The sequence below is a fragment of the Podarcis erhardii genome (assembly GCF_964252035.2).
Source record: "Podarcis erhardii genome assembly, chromosome: 12".
NCBI lineage: Eukaryota > Metazoa > Chordata > Lepidosauria > Squamata > Lacertidae > Podarcis > Podarcis erhardii.
This window is the reverse complement of record NC_138513.1, coordinates 8,574,944-8,594,326: the sequence shown is the minus strand read 5'-3', so window position 1 is coordinate 8,594,326 and position 19,383 is coordinate 8,574,944. Positions and strand designations below refer to the sequence as shown.

The 19,383-nt window shown below is 47.2% G+C and overlaps 2 protein-coding genes across 4 annotated transcripts in view; both read left to right on the top strand.

Moving 5' to 3' along the window:
- The window catches only part of EXOG (exo/endonuclease G), a 209,295-nt gene that overhangs the window by 29,508 nt on the left and 160,404 nt on the right, over positions 1-19,383 (top strand). The window lies entirely within an intron of this gene.
- Positions 11,058-19,383, top strand: part of ACVR2B (activin A receptor type 2B) — a 135,436-nt gene continuing 127,110 nt past the window's right edge. For all 3 annotated transcript variants that reach the window (XR_014150090.1, XR_014150091.1, XM_081834429.1), the window contains exon 1: positions 11,058-12,158. Coding sequence is in view for 1 of the 3 variants with exons in the window: in XM_081834429.1 (XP_081690555.1) it covers positions 12,110-12,158 (49 nt within the window). In the remaining 2 variants the exon portion in view is untranslated. The remainder of the gene's footprint in view (positions 12,159-19,383) is intronic.

Below are 19,383 nucleotides of genomic sequence, written 5' to 3'. Positions count from 1 at the left end.
CGTGTCCGCTTCTCTGGAGCAGCAGAAAACAACCTTCCTCCCTCCTCTATGTGACATCCTTTTATATATTTGAACATGGCTATCATATCACCCCTTAACCTCCTCTTCTCCAGGCTAAACATGCCCAGCTCCCTTAGCCGTTCCTCATATTAGATAAGTTCATGAAGATACCAACAAAAGGTAAGTTCGGTGATATTCACAATACTGAGAGACGCTAGCAGAGTTGTAGATAGATGTTAATGAAGTTGTAGATGACAGGGTGCCGGCGTTTTGCACCTGTTTCGCCCTGGCAGTCCAAGTAATCTAAAGGCTGCTGTTCACCCCCGATGGGGCCCTTTAACTGGGGCTTGCAGTTAGACACTCCCAAGATACTTTTCCAGACTTCTTCAGAGGTCTAATCTCAAAGTCTTGATATGTATATTGATATTCAATCTTATAGAGAATGCTCTTTCTTGGCTTAAGCTTAAGAGACTGATTTGCTTAGACACTTATTTGCTTATTCTGATTTGCTTAGACACTTATGCCTATTCTGAGTCAGGGCATTGCTCCCCTTAACTCAGTAGTGTCTACACCAATTGGCAGCAGCTCCCTGGGGTATCAGACAGGGGTCTCTTCCAGCCCTGCGGAGATATGGTGGGGATTGAACCTGCAGCTTTCTGCATGCGAAGCAGGAGATCTACCACTGAGCTATGGCACTTCCAGGGTGGTGGTGGTGATGATGATGATGATGATGATTTTATTATTTAAATGCCGCTCATCTGACTGGGTTTCCCCAGCCACTCTGGGTGGCTTCCTGCAAAATATAAAAACGCCATAAAACATCAAACGTTATAAGCTTCCCTATACAGGGCTGCCTTCAGATGTCTTCATGCAGATAACTCAGTTGTCTAAAAGTTGGCTCAAGATCTCAGCATTCGGCCTGTGGATTATTAGTACATTTAACCAACGAGATTATTAGTACATTTAACCAATGAGAAGTTTGTCAGCCCATGGCTGAAAACTATGGCCAGAAAAGGCACCTCGATTTTACTGCCATCATCCCTCTTATATCATCTGGGCTATGACACTGCCCTTGAACCCCTGAGGCAAAGGCTTTGGGACATCTCACATAGCAACCTGCAATCCCGATCTTATGTAATTTGTAGCCCGGTCGCAGCTGGAATCCAATACGGGTACGACTTTCAGATACAGTGGTGCCCCGCAAGACGAATGCCTCGCAAGACGGAAAACTCGCTAGACGAAAGAGTTTTCCGTTTTGGAGGCGCTTCGCAAAACGAATTTCCTATGGGCTTGCTTCGCAAGACGAAAATGTCATGCGAGTTCCTGCAGGTTTTTTTTCCTTTTTTCCCCCTTTTTCTAAGCCGCTAAGCCGCTTATCCGCTAAAAGCCGCTAAACCGCTAATAGCGCTAATCCACTAAGCCGTCAATGGGCTTGCTTCGCAAGACGAAAAAAACGCTAGACGAAGAGACTCGCGGAACGGATTCTTTTCGTCTTGTGAGTCACTACTGTACTCTCTTACCTTAGGAATTTGTCTGTATTGGCATTTATTTACCAAAGCCAAACTAAACGTATTTCCCTCAGATGTTCTAAACGGCAGACTGAGAGGCATTCCGTATCAGAATAGGCTTTGTTTATGTTCCCAGAACGTCGACTGTATGAAGCATATCCTTCTGCATTGTGGGCAATATGAGCAACTGATCGACTGATCAAACCCTTACTGGCAAATTTGCCGGGAAAATCTGAAGCTTCCCATATTAAATATCTTTTGGAAGACAGGTCAAAGGATATTACACTGGCCGTGGCAAAGTTTCTTTCGGAGGTTATAAGAAACAAAGATCATTAGGCCCTAGATAAAACAAAATGAATGCCTTGGTTTCTTCCGTCTGTCTGTCTGGTCGTTTTAACTGTATCTTGATTTGAAATTGTTTTGTGGGTCTTTGGACCGCAATAAAGTACAGTTATACCTTGGATTACAGACGAGACGCTTTGGGTTGTGCGACTTCGAGTTGCGCACCGCGCTGAACCCGGAAGTACCAGAACGGGTTACTTCTGGGTTTCGGCGCTTGTGCAGAAGCACTAAATCGCACTTTGCGCATGCACAGAAGCGCTGAATCGCGACCTGCGTGTGCGCAGATGTGCGGGTTGCGAACGCTGTGGGTTGCGAACGTGCCTCCTGCATGGATCACGTTCACAACCTGAGTGTCCACTGTATTGATTTGAAGTTGCATAGTTATTTATCAACAAGATCTGAGAGGAGGGATTTCACAGGGTAGGTGCCACTACTGAGAAGGCCCTCTGCCTGATTCCCTGCAGCTTCACTTCTCGCAGTAAGCGAGCCGCCAGTAGGCCCTTGGAGCCATTGTCTAGGCTGGACAATGGGGGGTGGAGACGCTTAGGCTGGACAATGGGGGGTGGAGACAGGGCCGTTTAGTAGATAAGTTTACTAATTGTGTTTTTACTACATCTAAATAGCCACACTTAAACATCATTCAAATATCAAACCCAAATAAAGTCAGTGCTGAGGTATAGATGTAACTGGGTCAGCCATATTTGGCTGTTCAGGTGCCTTCACCCTGGCGTGAGATTGTGCGAATGGACTTTGTCTGATTTCGACACAAGAGCAGCCACCAAGAACACAAAGAGAGGGCACAGATTTGCATGTGCTAATTCATATGTATAGATGCATATTTTAAAATAGTTACTTAAGTTTAAATAGAACTACGGGACACCTCCCCAAAGAATGCAATGAACTGGTGGCCTGTTTGCATGCTCAAGTCTGCTGCCCAGCTGCTAACTGTTGATGAGCATCTAAAACCCCTGCTTTCCTTTCTTATTCATTTGATTCCATTTATGCATCCCACAAAATATCTTGAAGCAATTCTGCAGGAAAAGAACAATAATAATAATTAATAATAATTTATTATATATACCCTGCCCATCTGGCTGGGTTTACCCAGCCACTCTGGGTGGCTTCCAACAAAATATTAAAAACACGCTAAAACATCAAACATTAAAAACTTCCCTAAACAGGGCTGCCTTCAGATGTTTTCTAAATTTCGTTGTCCCTGAGAGGGGGCAATGACAATAAAGATATTATTATTATATTATTATTATTAAAAGTCAGATATTTGTTTATTTCCTTGACATCTGATGGGAGGGCGTTCCACAGGGCAGGCGCCACTACCGAGAAGGCCCTCTGCAATTCCATGTCTACAAACAATTCCAAATCCAGTATAGATATAGACTGGGATCTCCACTTAAAAGGCTTCCTTGTGGTTTTTTTTATCTTTAAAGTAGACTTGGCAGTAGACTTTATCCTTAAAGTAGACATGCAGACCTTGCAATTTCACCTCTCTCTATGCTAGTCAATTGCTGAGAACTTTCCACCTAGCTCTCGGGTCCATCTGCCCCTGTTTCATCCATCAAAACACACCGGCTACTTCCGCATTTCTCCTTGCATTTTACACTGCTCCATTTTTTCCTCCTTCTCCACCTTGCACCTTTATCTTATCTCAGGTCGGAGGGCTGCTGGTTACCTGTGCAGAGAGAATCCTCTTTGCCCCACTCAGAGACTTCCTCCCCCATAGAAGTGAAGCACCATTCAAGAATCCTTTTTACAAGCCTTAATGACTGTTTCCTCTCCCTCCCTAAGCAAACATTCGCTCTTCGGGGAATGCAGGCTCCAACTGCCACATCTCATTATTAAAAATCTTTTAAATATACATTAATGAGCCATTTTTTCTTTCTTCCTTTCCTCCTTTCTCCGCCCCCCTAATCAGATGCAAACTAAAAAAGAAATAAACCCATCTGGATTCTTCTGAACAATGGCACAGAGTTTTAGCGCTTCCTTTGGTGGCGGTCCTGAACTGCTTACACAAATGTCACAGGTAGGAACACACGTGTTGTTGGTTCCCTGATCCACATTTTATTTGCAGACCTCTCAAAGCGTTTGCTCTTTGGGGAGCTCAAAGTGTCCAGTCCAAGATACAATCTCACCAGTTTTCCTTTCATCAACCTGGCTGTGTGTGTGTGTGTGTGTGTGTGTGTGTGTACACAACCCTAACCCTCCATCCTGTTGTGGAAAGAAGGAATCCTGAGATAGGTGTGAGACAGAGGAAGCCATTCCTTGTGACCTGTGACACTGATTAAACACTGGGGGAGACTCAAGTATCAAAGGAGATCTGTCTGGGCTTTTGCAGTTTATATTTGCTCTTTATCTGTCCCCCAAGTGTGAAATTTTTCAGGTCCTTCTCAAAGTGATGGGGACCTTTTTGCATGCTCCACCAAGTAAGACTTTGTTTCTCCCACTGACAATTAAGTAAAATATTTTTTGTCACAGTTAGCTGGTGATCTGCGATTTTAATGTGAATTGTATGTATTTGCTGTGGGCTGACTTTTTCGGGCCAATTAAAGCCACGCACGATGCCTGCCTCATGTAAGGTCAGAGTTATTCCCATCTAGAGTATTTGACATATGGTCTGTTTCCGGGGTGGTGGACGTCTTGCTGCCATTTTTAGTTTGATGATTTGCATTTTAAGGGTTGAAATGTTGCTACTTTTATATTTGTAATCGGCTTTGAGCAACTCCTCTGCAGAAGGGAAAAGCAAGGTATAGTTTTTCTTAAATAAATGAGTATAACATTTCCGTCATATAAGTAAAAGCTTCCGCCCTCTTAAAAAAACAAAACCAATTCAATACTACCAGGCAAAGTGATTGGATTTCGTAGTGTTTCAAAGCAGGGATGTGTTTATTTTTCCTGCCTTGGTGATGAAATTGGGTGGGAATCTACAGATACAGAGCAAACAACAGCAACTTTGGTTCCTGTTGATCACTGGCTTTGAGGCCAAAAGAAATGTGGCAGAGATCCTTGACTGGGGCTCTTGACAACATTTCCTTTGATTAAAAGCAGATTTGGGCAGGGGGTCTGCGCTGGGGAGATGGTCTGGGGAAGGCTTTTTAACCCCTTCCCTTCCTTCCATTTCCCTGATAGATTTTCCTTCTGTTTCCCAAGCTGTTTTAGCCACAGAGGGGAAGAAATAAAAGTATAATGTGCTGGTTTTTTTTTTTATAAAAAAAAAAACTGTAAAAAAAGTATCTGTGGTTTTTAATTGATGTCTTCTTAGTGGACATGCTTTTTAAAAAAATGCTTTGTACTAACTGAAACATGATTGCTGCTTACTGTATTTTTATAGGGTGTTAGGAGAGAGGTAGTACCAGTGTTAGAAACTGAGATACGAAAGCGAGGAGCTAAACGGCACCTGAAACCTAGGTTCTGGGCACCGCAATGGAGTGCCTAGGCATGCTTTCTTTATAACACGAATGCAAAGCTGAAAATGAATGAACTGCAGCTAAAGCCTTAGGTTCATTTTTCACATGGTCTGGTCCTCATCTTACGACTGCATAAAAACAAAGCCGTACTGCCCCTGCCCGCCCCCCCTAATATTCTTACGAGGGTCCTTTCTCCGGTCTTCAGAGTGTGGCTGGAAGTGGGGAGACAGAAAAAGGTCCCCCTTTCCTTCCAGCAGTGGCAGTTTTAATCTGAAATCTTTGGCGCAGTATTTCGCCCAGAGCTCGCATTAATGAAATTCCCTCTTGCAAAATGCGCTTAGAACAATGGGAGTTTCGGATGCTGAGGATACCTCTGGTGGGGGGGGGGTCACTGTCGTGCTCCTTCTATGGTGTTTTGTCTACTTTTGGTCTCCACCTTGCACTCAGCTCTCACCTGTGGCTCCTGGAAGCTGACAGCACAACAGTGGCCAAACTCCAGGAATGGCTTTGACTGGCCGGCTAAACCAGATGAGGGTAGGACTCTCCTGGCTTCAGTGAAAGGAGCAGCCTTCCTGCTGCTCCCCAAGCTTGTGGGGCTGGTGGGGGAAGCCCAGGTTCGGCCCCCCCCCCAGCCCCAGGGACCACACATTCGCTCCATAAGATGCACAGACATTTCCCCTTAGATTTTAAAAGGAAAAAAGTGTGTCTTATGGAGCAAAAAATACGGTACATACCCTGCCTTTTTTTCATCGTGGAACCCAAGGCTGCAGCCACGTGCCACCCAAGAGATTCTCCCAACTAGGCACCAACCAGATCCAGGCCTGCTTAGCTTTGGCAAAGAAGTAGTGGTGTCATGGGCCTTTGTAACATACCTTTGGGAAATTTTCAATGCCAGGTTGAATGCCCAGCATCCGCAGGTCTAGGAGATCTAGGAGAGCCACAGATCTAGGAGTCTTGGTTGACCACAAACTTGACATGAGCCAACAGTGTGACGCGGCAGCTAAAAAAGCCAATGCAATTCTGGGCTGCATCAATAGGAGTATTGCATCTAGATCAAGGGAAGTAATAGTGCCACTGTATTCTGCTCTGGTCAGACCTCACCTGGAGTACTGTGTCCAGTTCTGGGCACCACAGTTCAAGAAGGACACTGACAAACTGGAACGTGTCCAGAGGGCAACCAAAATGGTCAAAGGCCTGGAAACGATGCCTTATGAGGAACGGCTAAGGGAGCTGGGCATGTTTAGCCTGGAGAAGAGGAGGTTAAGGGCTGATATGATAGCCATGTTCAAATATATAAAAGGATGTCACATAGAGGAGGGAGAAAGGTTGTTTTCTGCTGCTCCAGAGAAGCGGACACGGAGCAATGGATCCAAACTACAAGAAAGAAGATTCCACCTAAACATTAGGAAGAACTTCCTGACAGTAAGAGCTGTTTGACAGTGGAATTTGCTGCCAAGGAGTGTGGTGGAGTCTCCTTCTTTGGAGGTCTTTAAGCAGAGGCTTGACATTTATATGTCAGGAGTGCTCTGATGGTGTTTCCTGCTTGGCAGGGGGTTGGACTCGATGGCCCTTGTGGTCTCTTCCAACTCTATGATTCTATGATTCAGGTATGGTTGGTAGAGAACCTCTGGAGAGCTACACTGCCAGGCAGTGTGTTGAGGGATGCCTCCAGATTGTCCCTATTTTGCAGAAAGGGTTCAAGGGATTCAGCAAATTAAGGTTTCCGACATTAAAATGGATTACAGTGCTCTGTTACCTTACAATGTTTCTCAAACTTGGGTCTCCAGCTGACGTTGGACTACAACTCCCATCATCCCTTACCATTGGTCCTGCTAGCTAGGCACGATGGGAGTTGTAGTCCAACGACAGCTGGAGACCCAAGTTTGAGAAACACTGTGAGCATAGCCATTTAAAAATAATAATCAGACTTACCGTATTCACTTGAATGTAACGTGCACACCTTTTTTTTTTTTTTTGCCAAATTACATCGTGAAAATTAGGGTGTGCATTAGATTTGATGGCATCAGCAAATACCCTTTTGGTTTCAAGGTTTTGAAAGCTGAGGTGTGCATTAGATTCAATGGCACATTAGATCCGCGTAAATATGGTAATAATGAGACTTTTTGTAGTTAGGAAAGTGATAGGTAAATGTGCCAAAAGGTGTGGGATGGATAAATGATTAATTGTAAAGGTGTAAACAACCTACAAGCTGGAAGAACGCAGGACTGAGATTCCGCACAAACAAATTGGAACAAATGCTTCATGAAGACCAGATATAATCTAACCTCCATGTAAGCTTTTCAGCAAGAATGAATGCTCAAGGATGAACGCTCAAGAAAAGGTCAAATGGGTGTGCCTTGACGTAGGCAGCAGCCTATGTTCAAGGTATATAATACCCAAGTCCAAACATGTGAGAATCTCACAAACACCTCTCCCTCTCTGAGGCAAGAAATGTACAACCATGATAAATTAAACAATTTGCTGCCCTTTTCTGACATTCAGCATCAGGAGCTGGAGGTGTTTGCCTCACTTAGCCAGCCCACACCCCTTTACACCAGCACCACTGCATTAAAATCAACCAAGTGCTCTCTGCTTTCAGAAAGACACCTTCAATGGCTGTTCCACAACTGTGGACCTCTTTTCTTCCCGAACAGGCATCAGACCCTGAACCTAGACCAGGGCAGCCAAACTTCTTGTGCCAAGTGGGCTGCAAGAGTCCTTCAACACAGAACCCACTGTCTTGTCGTGAGGGGGAGGGAACGAGGCCAAAATCTGATGTCCCCCCCCCCCGCCTTCCCAAAGCCAGCTAAGAGAGGGTCCTGGAGCTCTCTCACCTCATTCCCAAAACTGGGAAAATGCTAACTAGGCTTTGAGAAGGAGGCAGGAGGACTCTAGGACAGGGGTCAGCAACCTAAGGCCCATGGGCCGGAAGCAACCCACGGAGGTCGTTTGGCTGGCCCACAAGCCGCCCCTGAGCTGAGCTGCCCGCTCATGCGCTGTGCTAAACCGGTGCTGCACGGAGTGGGGACTTGCTTCCGCAGCACCGGAAATCACATATGCACATGCACAGACACTGGAAATTGTGGGCGCACGTGCTCATGAGATCTGGGCCACAGAGGGATCTCCGTGGGACCGATCTGGCCCAGGAAAGATAAACCTTGCTGACCACTGCTCTAGGACCTTTTCAGGGCCCTCACACCTCCTTCCCCAAGCCTTGCTTACTTGGCTTCAGGAAGGCAGAGCGAGGGCTGCAGGGTGTGTGTCAAATGTTGCTTAGGTCCACAAAAAAGGGCTTGAGGGCCACATGCGGCCCTCAGGCTGTGCGTCGGACCACCTTGACCTAAATGCTTCCTGGAAGAGCCTTCAGACTTTTGAATTTGAGCTGGGCATCCTTCAAGAGCCAGGGCGAAGTAGGCAAACATGGAATCGTTCTAAATTCAACTGGACGTTTTCTGTTCCCTGCTTCGTTTTATTTAATTGCTGGTACCGACTTTGTGCCCTTGAGAAGAGTGGAGGTAGAGAGGAGCAAGCTGCATGTTGTACACAGATGCTTGTGTTAAAGGAGGCACGACTTTTTAAAACAAGAAAACAGCCTCAGGAAGGTAAGAAGATTCCTGCCAGTGGACCATCTACTCCAGCACCCTGTCCTCACAGTGGCCAACCAGACCGCTGTGGGAAACCAGCAAGCTTTCTCTCCTGCAATTTGCAGTTACTGGTATTAAGAGGCAGGCTTCCTCAGACTGTGGAGACCATCAGTGTAGCCACTGATGCATAGCCTTATCTTCCATGCATTTGCCTAATCCTCTTTCAAAGCCATCAGACTTGGTGGTCACCACTGGCTCTTGCTGGACAGAATTCCAAAGTTTAACTATTTGCTATCCTTTCTTTTGCCTATCTCAAATCTTGCGGAAATTCAAGCTCCATTGGATTGCCCCTGTGTTGTAGTAGTACAGTGGTACCTCAGGTTAAGTACTCAATTTGTTCCGGAGGTCCGTTCTTAACCTGAAACTGTTCTTAACCTGAAGCACCACTTTAGCTAATGGGGCCTCCAGCTGCTGCTGCGCCGCTGGAGCACGATTTCTGTTCTCATCCTGAAGCAAAGTTCTTAACCTGAAGCACTATTTCTGGGTTAGTGGAGTCTGTAACCTGAAGCGTATGTAACCTGAGGTACCACTGTATTGGAGAGGGCCGAAAACATATCTCTGTCTAATTTCCTCACACCATGCATAATTTTTATACACCTCTTATCGTTTTTTTTGTTTTTCTAAGCAAAGTTGCTCCTTCCCTTTCGATCCAGCTGCATTTTCTTTCTATGGGACACCAGATGCCTGTTTCGAAGGATAGGCATGCGTCTTGGATGAAATGGAGCTGGAATAAACAATCTGGAGCTGGAAAAAACGGTCTGGCAGGGAAGGGTGAAGTACCATCCGCTAGAAACTCCCTCCTCCCAGGGCAACGTTTTATTTTATTTTTGAAGCCGGAGCTTCATTATATATGTTCGTCAGGTCAAATGTAATTTGCCTGTTACTAAATGGCACAGAACTTCAGCTTAAGGGCAGTAGTGGAAATGAGCTTTCTGATAAAGAGGAGAGCTTACCAAAAGAAAAATCACCTGATTTCTGAACAAAAAAATAGATGATATTTTTTCGCACATACGAAGGCTAACGATGAGGAAATAGATGCCCTTGGGTTGCATGCTTGAACATACAGGATTGGAAAGGATGGTCGTTTCTAGGTTTCCCAGAATGCATTATCAAAAGCCTCCGGGGCATATCTCTCCCTCAGCTCCCTGCGTTCATTAATACAGTCCACACCCTGCCTTATCAATGCCAAAGCTCCTGTAGATTAAATCATCCGGCCTGCACCCAATTTACGCTCAATTTAGCATTGTGTCAGGGGCCTCCACCAGGAGGGTACCAGGGAATATTTAGGATTTGGGTTCGCACCTTACATTTTGAGACCAGGTTGGCCTCTCATTAGGTCAACTCCAAGCAATTCTTACAAAGCGCACCATTCCAAACGTCAAAGCGTGCGCGCAACAACAAACGCGTGCCAGCACTCGTGCGCACGACACTCGAGTCAGCTGCTCCTCGCCGGCCTTCGCTTCCGAGAGTCGTTCTGGCCTCGCAGGGGCAAATCCCGCATTTGCTTCTCTTCGTAACGTGGGAATCGGTTACCTGAAGACCGAGTCGCGCGCAGGAGAGGGGGAAACACGCTTGTTCTCGAGCTTCGCGCGCTGCCTGACAGCCGGTCTCCTCCCTTCCCGAGCCCTGCCCCCTCGGTGCGCCTTGACAAACAGCCGCCCTCCCCCAGGCATCGGCTAAGCATCCTCCAAGACCCTTCCTTGGTCCCGCCTCTCTCTCTCTCTCCCCCCCCCCGGATTCCCTCCCCTTCTCTCTCTTTGTATCAAACATCCGGGTTCCCCCTAACTGGCTCCTTGTGTGCGTGCGCGCGCGCGCGTGTCTGTGTACATATACATACTGTATACCTAGACCCGTCTCTCAAAATTCTCATAATATATATTTTAATATATATATATGCACACAAACACTCCCACCCCACCATCTCCTCTCCAATTCAGACCCCCCCCATTGCAGAAGCCATTTTGGAATCGACTCAGGGTTTTGTTTTGTTTTCTGCGTGCAGGGAGGGAGGGAAGGAAGGGGTAATGTATATATGCGCGCGCGCGAGTGTGTGTGTGAGAGTGCGCGCACGCGCACCGGCGGGCGGGAGCGCGCCTCTGTACAGGGCAACTGCAGCGCCAGCCTCCTCTCCCCCCCCCTCCTCCTCCTCCTCCTCCGGCTGTGGCGCGCGCGCTGCCAGCCCCCTTCCCCGAGCGCCAAAGCCAACGAGCGATGCCTCAGAGCGGACCTCGCTCCCCGCCAGTCCTCAGCGCCCCTAGCAGAAGCGGCGGCGGCGGCGGCTCTCCTCCTCCTCCTCCTCGCTCTCTCGGCACCACCGACAACCACAGCCCCGCCACAGCCGGCTCCGGCGCTCCCCCTCCGTCTCCTCCGTCTCTCTTTCGCTCGGCGGCTCCCCATTGCAAAGTTTGCTCCGGCGTCGCCTCTTCTTCGGCCGCCTGCCCGCTCTTTCCCTCGGCGAGAGGTGGCCGGACTTGGGCTGTGCGCTCTTGTCTCCCTGGCGCGCTCTTGCGCCTCGGCGAGGGGAGATTCCCTTGAATTGCCTTTTTTCGGAAACAGAAAGAGAGGAGGACCCAATTGGGCGGAGGAGAGGGGGGTCTCTCTCGGTCTCCCTCTCCTGTTCATGTCGTGCCCCCTCCCCCTCCTTGGATCTCTTCTCGGCCCCCCGGCTGGTCCTGCGGAAAAAAAGGCCGGCCAGGGCTTCTGGGGGAGAGGTCGCCGAGGGAAGCTTTGCGCGCCCGAGCAGCGCCCCAACCGCCACCCCGGCGAAGAAACTCTGGGCCAGCTTGATTTCGGGGTTGGCCCTGGTGGGGGTCGCCTGTAGCCCTGCGCCCCCCAACCGGACAGGAGCCGAAGCCACCTGTCTGGAGGCTTTTCTCTCCTTTTGAATCATCTCTCTCTCTCTCGGACTTTGGATACGTTGTTGGAAACTGTGAAGGATTTAATCTCCGGTGTCGTGGTGGTGGTGTTGTTGTTCTTTTTTAAATTATTGTCGTTCTTAAGAAGGAGCCTTTTCTATTTTTATTTTTTAAACAGCCTATATCTTAGATCTATCTATTTTTAAAGAAAAGATCCCGTCTTTCTCTCGCCCTCTCCCCGGCATCCCGTTTCATTTCTTCTCCTCGCCCCTCGTTTTACGCGCTCCCTCCTCCTTGCTGAGGAGGAGTAAACAATAGCCACGAGGAGAAAAAGGAATAGGATGGTTTCGTGGTTAACTTTCGCCTTCCTGTGGGGGACTTTCTGCACACGTAAGTAACGAAAAAGTTTGGGGTTCGCACTTCGCTTTTGTCCCTAGCCCCCCCTTTAAAAAATGTAAAAGGCTTGCAAGCATTAATGGTGTTAAAAGGAACAAATACACTGGAGACGTTTATTTTTTAAAAACACGTGAAGTGGGGGAAACATAAGAGTTAATCGTGTTAGTTTTGGGGTTTTTTTTAAAGGGGAAAGAACGACAAAACTTTGCATTTGGTGGCAATCGTGTGGTGTTTTGGTGTGTCCCCCCCCTTGCTTTCTAGCCTTTCTGCTTCCTTTCTCTCGCCGCGTCTTTTAATTGCAAGTCGCGAAGGAGGGGGGCTTTTGCTCAGCTTGATATTGATCAGAAAGGTGGATAATTATTATCATTTTTTAAAAGGGTGCTTGCCGAAATGCTCGGTGTCTGGAGGCGTGCATTTGGAAACAAAGATAATAGTTGACATCAGTTGGAAAAGGAGGCATTTGGGGCGGAGAATAAAACGTGCCGAGTTTTCCCTTCGCCTCGAGTGCCATGTGTGTTTTCACCCCGGGGAAAGATCTTTCCCGGGGTGAAAACACACACACACACGACACTCCAGGCCTTGGATTTTTACTATTTCTCTCTGGTCTTGTGGTCTTTCCCCCTTCTGATTTTAAACTTGATCCCTTGAAAGCCTGTTTCCCACTCCTCTTGTTTCGGAAGTTCCCTTGGGGTAGATTTTACACATACTGTGCAACTTTACTTTTTAAAAGGCACCTTTGAATAGTGTGCTTTAACAGGTTTTAAAGGCTGCCCGCGTTTAAATCTCCAAACCCCTTTCTCACCTGGCTCTTCGTGAAATGTTGTGATTCCTCAAGGTTTTGGGGGCTGCCTTTTTGCAAAGATGGTTCCTATTATTCTTGCTGTGTTTGTGTTAGCGTATTGCAAAAAGGGATGATCCTCCTTTTTAAACTAATTGTAAAACACCAGGAGGTACGTTAATTGAATTTTGGAGAGGGTGGGGACGAGGGAACAGATTGTTCCGCCCCTCTCGTGTTTGCCCCCTTTGTGATACTTTAAACTTTCGCTTTAGCGTGGTAGCCGCTTTTTATTATTATTTAAACCCTGCCTACTACTAGCATGCCACGATGAAAGTTACAAATGTAAACAATCGGAGGGAGAAGTGAGGAGAGGCTTGGCAAGGCCTCCCCCCCCCAAAGTTACTGTCCCAAAGGAATTTATTTATATTGCCTTGTGCTTGGCTCCTGGCTTTTTCTTTTCTTAAATTCTCTTGCTTTTGTTGGGTGCATGTGTGTGCGCGCAACTTCATTTACATTCGTGCCAGCCTGAGCGTTGTCTGGCTTCTTAATTACTTTTTTACACTCCCCCCACTGTGGGGGGGGGGAGGTGAGGTGGAGAGAGCTCGGTTTAAATAAGAGGACGGGAATGCGTATTGTAGTCCCGAGCAATGGATGTTTCGCAGCCCAGGGCTGCAACTTTTGTGCCAGACCCTCTCTCTTGTTATGGAAATGCAACCTTATTGTTGCCACCACATTGATCCGCAGTAAATCTGCTTTTCTCTTCCCGCCTCCCATCCCCAGCCTTTCCTCTCCTGGACGAAGGAGGAGGAGGCGATGGTGGTGGTGGGCTTCGAGGGAGGGAGGAGGGGGTTGCGCCCTTTCTTTCCTTTCTCTCCTTCCCTGCGATCTGTTCGCCGGAGCCATGGCTGGCTCCTCGCCTTGCTTTTGTTGTTCCTCCTTGTTTTGATGGCTTTTAGGAGGTGGGGGAGGGGTCTGGAGAGAGAGAAAATCTCGCCCCTGATTTTTCGTGGTGGGGGCGGGGGGGGGCCTGGCTCTGTGCAGAAACGTGGACGCCGATCGCCGTCCCCACCGACGAAAACGCAGCGCGCGCACAAGAACCCGCACCAATCTCGTGGCCACGGAATAATAACAGGCTCTGACGTAACTGCCCGGCCCCATAGCAAGCAGCATGGCGTGGAGGGATTGATTTGTATCTTTTAAAGCAGCAGCAGCAGCAGCTCGTGTCCCCTTCTCCAGCCCCACTTTCCCACACTAGCAAGCTTCCTCCGCCCGCCCCATTCTTGCCAGCGCAAGGAAAAGGGGGCTAATTCGCACATCACGCGTGTGTGGGGGGGGGGAGGGACACGTAGCTTTTGCCCCCCCAACTTGTTTGCCTGCATCACCCTCCCTTGCTAGCTCCCCTCCTCCCTCCGCGTTGCTCTCTTTTTAAGGTTCCTCCTGTGTAGTAACTTGTCACGCTCTACACCAAGCATGGAGAAAAGCAGGCATTATTTTTTTTTTTTGCATGCTTGCTTGCTTTGGGTGTATTGTATAATAAAGATCATAGCAGCAGCAAAGGCTGCTGGTTTTAAACCGGGTGTGCTGCTGCTGCTGCAGCTGCTGTTCTCCATCTCTCTCTGTTTTTTTTACACACCGCGTGCAGCCTGAAGATGAAGGGGACTCATTCAGGAACCGCCTTTCTTAACCTCCTTTGGGGTTGTGTTTAAATCATATCTGAGCAAAGAGAGAGAGAGCGCGCGCGCGAAGAAGCCCTGCATTGGAACAGAACCGTCTCCCTCCCCCTCCCCCCCTTTTGCATTTACCCATTTTCCCCCCTCTTGTTTTCCCAAAGACAATGATTCTCTCTGCCTTTGTGGGTTTGTTTTGGAATGTGCTCTGAAATCCTGGGGAGGGGTTAAAACCAGCAAAGTGGCGGCGGCGGCGGCTGTTCCTTGGATGGTGTTCCTTTGTTCAGGGTACCTATTATATATTCACTGTCACAGGCTTCTCTCTTTCTCCCCGTTTTTGTGTGCTGTATTGTAAACAGTGATAGCTCTTATTTTCCCCCCCCTCCACCCTGCCTGGTTCTCAAACACCCGCCCCACTCCTTCAATCAAACTGAAAAGGGATATACACACACACACACACACACACACAACAACAACAACAACAACAACAACAACAACCCCTGATATGTGGTAGTGATCAAAGCAGCAATGCATTTGTCTAACAGGGTTGTGCATTTGCATGGATCTTTGTCTCCTTGTGTGAAGGGATTGCAAGTGGTCCATTTTCCATGGGAGCTCTCTGTGCAGTCAGATATTTCTGGAAGAAGCAGGGTAGCTTTGGACAACAATGCTAGGGATGTGTTCTTGTGTTTCTACTCACGAAATTCAGCCTTCTTGTAACCATACACCGCTCTGCTGGTTGGAAGCAGGGTTTTGTATACAGGGGCAATCTTTAGACAATTTGTTTCTCTCTGCGTGCGTATTTATTTTCTTTCCTTGTTAGCTGTAGTCCTGTGTGCTTATTTGCAGATAAGAGGCTTGCGGCTCTACTGCTTTGTTGTTTAAAACATAACCGGGAACAGTACATCACACTTGCACTCGTAGTGGGATCAAATTGAAAGTTGCCTTTTAGCCTGCAATCCTGTACGTACTTACCTGGGAGTGAGTCCCGTTGACCTCGCGGTCCAAAACCACTTGGCGGTTTGCTTCCAGGGAAATGCTTTTATTGACTTTTAGGAAGTGTAATTTAAAAGGGAAAAAGGGAAACACAGGCTTCGTGTGTATTGTGAGAATCTTTCCAGTGTGGTCAGTTGAATCGGCGAGTGGGTGAACATCTGTTTTTATGAATGGCCTCAGCTGTCTCTTTTTTAATTAAAAAATATGGTATATGTGTTTTTGATTAGGAACAGGCCTGCCTTCTAGCCCTCCAGAAGACGCAGTTAATAAAACTAAGCAGAAGCTGTTGGTACTGATGAAAACTCAGCACCAAGATTCTACTGTAGTTTGTCGGAAGATTAGGTGAATGGGGTATTTTTTGTACTGTGAGAAAAGAGTGGGTTATTTAAAAGCAGCTTGACCCTATCTGCATGTGTGGGGATGGTTTCTAGTAATAACTTGCTACAAATAGTGAAACATGACAGTCTGTCACTTTTTAAAGAGCAGCAGCAGCAAAAACACTGTTGTGTACTTCGATTTTTTTTTTTTTAGTATCTGAAGATATGTTGATGAAAACATTATGTTCATGCCTCGTGTTTTGTTTGCAAATTTCCCTGCAGCCCAAATGTTCAGACATTGTGTTCATCTCCACCCCCCCCCCAGTAAAGCCCCATGATATAATACGGTTTGTAGAAAAAGGAGTTATGTTGTACAGAGCACATACTGCTGAAGTGTTGCAAAACTTAGGGTATATATTTGATAAATATTTCATTACATAGCAGTGAATTGAATTCCAAACAGGTAAGTCTGCTCTTTTTCCCAGAGCCCTGCATTTATCCTCTTGTGGTTGAAGGAAGGAAGGAGCCGGTCTTCATTAGCTTGCTAATTAAACACAATGAAGTGCGGTACCAAGGTTAATGGTGCTGGTCTTTAAAAACACAACACTCCTGAACTAGTGTCCAGGATCCTATTAACAAAAATCTATTGTTAGATATAGATTATGCCACTCTAAATATCAGGACTCTTGACTGGTCACAATGTTTACAATGAAAGGATGTTTTATGCACACATAACATTAAGGCTGCAATCCTGAGCACATTTGCTAAGCGAGTTAACACGCTTAGGGTCATGGTGTAACTTAGTCTTAGAGCATGTTCTATACACCTCATGTAAATGAGATGGATTTAGAAAAGATGAAGCATTCATGGAAGGGATGTCTATCAATGAAAGTTAAGCATCGCATTTATACTAATCATATATTGAAGATACTTACATACCACTTTTCAGGTGAACCTCACAAAACAGCTTGTTAAAAAAAGTTAATGCAATAAGGATCGATTAAAACTAGAAATGGAACAGCAATGAGTAGCTACAATGAAAAAAAGCTTTTTTTGAAAGTAGAATAACAGAATTGATTGTAGAGTTGGAAGGGAACAAGAGGGTCATCTAGTCCGACCCCCTGCAATGCAGGAATATTTTGCCCAACGTGGGACTTGAATCCACAGCTCTGAGATTAGGAGTCTCATGCTGTAGCTGTCGTGTACAGGAAACCCCCCCCCCATTTACGCGGGGGTTATGTTCCAAGGCACCTTACGCATTGGTGAAATTGTGTATCATTGAAGCAACTGTAGGAAAAACCTGCAAACACCCTCACAATCTATGGAAACCCCAGGAAAACCCTGCTTCGTGGGTTGTTCAGCTTTGCGTTTAAGTGCCACCTCTTAAAAAAAATTCCTAACTCTAATAAACCTCCCCCCCAAGAACCTCAAAAAAAGCTCATGAAAATTATGACCCAAAAAACCCCCAACCCCTCCAAAAACCCCATAAAAAATCTTTTAAGAACTATCCAAAAACCTGCAAAAGAAACCACCTCTAGAAAACTCATGTATGTCTTTCCTAGATTCTCCTGCTCCAAAACCTCCTCCAAGCTTTGCCAAATTCGAAGACAGTTGCTCTCTCACAACCTCCTTGCTCAAACTCTGTGCAAGCGCTCTTGGGATTTCAATTGCAAAGGCTCATGAGATTGCTAGGCCCTGATTTTGCACCTTTTCTGACCTACTGGAGCTGTTCTGGAGAATTTAAAAAACCCTTGCAGATTCGGCTCAAAGCACGTATACTACGTATGTATACAATACACATACAGTGGTACCTCGGGTTAAGAACTTAATTCATTCCAGAGGTCCGTCGTTCTTGAAACTGTTCTTAACCTGAAGCACCACTTTAGCTAATGGGGCCTCCCGCTCCTGCCGCTGCGTGATTTCTGTTCTCATCCTGAAGCATAGTTCTTAACCCGAGGTACTATTTCTGGGTTAGCGGAGTCTGTAACCTGAAGCGTCTGCAACCCGAGGTACCTCTGTATCCCTGACTTTCAGATGCTGGGGACAAACACCAGGTTGGGGGGCACCAGCTATATGCCCTGCAAGTGAGCTTCCAGAGGGGGCTTGTGACCACTTCTGGAAACAGAATGCTTTTGTTTTGATCGTGTTAGAGTTCTTAAGTCAGCGTTGCTGTGTTTAATTCATCTGCACTTCTTTTTTTAAAATATAAAAGTCAAAATCTGCAGCTAGGGGGAAAATGAAGGTGGGGTGGCAAGGTAGAACTGAAATTAGCCTAAGTGCAGACCATAAATATGGTTGGAGATTAATAATGATGATGATGATAATAATAATAATGCAAAACACCTAGATGAATATAGTAAAGTAAAATGACATGGAGACAGAAGCACCAACAGCATTCCAATGCTCAGTGAAAGCAAAATGTCCTAAGCTTAAAAAATGCTTACATTAGTTCTTAAAAACCCAGGAAAACAGAAATGTTTTCACCTGGTACCTAAATGATAGTAATGATGTCTCCCAGTGGGACTTCCATAGGCCTGCAGATATGTTCTTGTCAAGGGGTCAGCAACCTTTTTCAGCTGTGGGACCCGTCCACCGTCCCTCAGACCGTGGGGGGGGGGCCTGGACTATATTTTTTGGGAGGAAATGAACGAATTCCTATGCCCCACAAATAACCCAGAGATTCATTTTAAATAAAATGACACATTCTACTCATGTAAAAACGCACTGATTCCCGGACTGTCCGGGGCCGGATTGAGAAGGCGATTGGGCCGCATCCGGCCCCCGGGCCTTAGGTTGCCTACCCCTGCTCTTCTCCAATGTACCTGATGCACCTCAAATGGTGTAAGCACCCAGAGAAAGACCTTGTGGATTGTTATGGAAGAAGGTGGTCCATAAAATACCTGGGTCCTAAGCTGTGTAGGGTTTTTAATGATTAAGCCCTGCATGCGGCTACTGCCGAGTACATGCTTGTGCTTTCTAGGGCTGTTGTGGTGTATCACCCCAGCGCCTTGTGGGCTGTGGCCAATACAGCTGGCCCCAGCCTGCTGCTCAGCCGGGGGTGGGGGGACAGAAAGGCTCCGTTCCCCCACAGAGTGAGCCCCAAGTCCCCTGCTACTTGGCTGGAGCAGCAAGGACCTTGGTGCTCCTTGGCCAAGCTCCATCTGTCTTCGCTGGTGTGGGGGGCAGGTGAGCTACCTTGTCCAATTGCCCCCCACTCTCTGAAGATGGACCAAGTGGCAGTAGCCAAGTGCTCGAAGCCTGCTAGGCTGCCTTCGCCCATGCGGTTGCGCTGTCTCTTTCCCCCGGTGGGGAGTCACCCCAGGAGGAATGGCACAGCCCACCCTCCCGGGTGAAGTCCGCAAGGCGCGGGGTGCAAAACCACCCTACCTGCGCCTTGCGGAGAGGGGCTGCTGGGCCCGCCAGCAGCATGAAGGAGCCCCTACACCACCTGGCTGACTTAC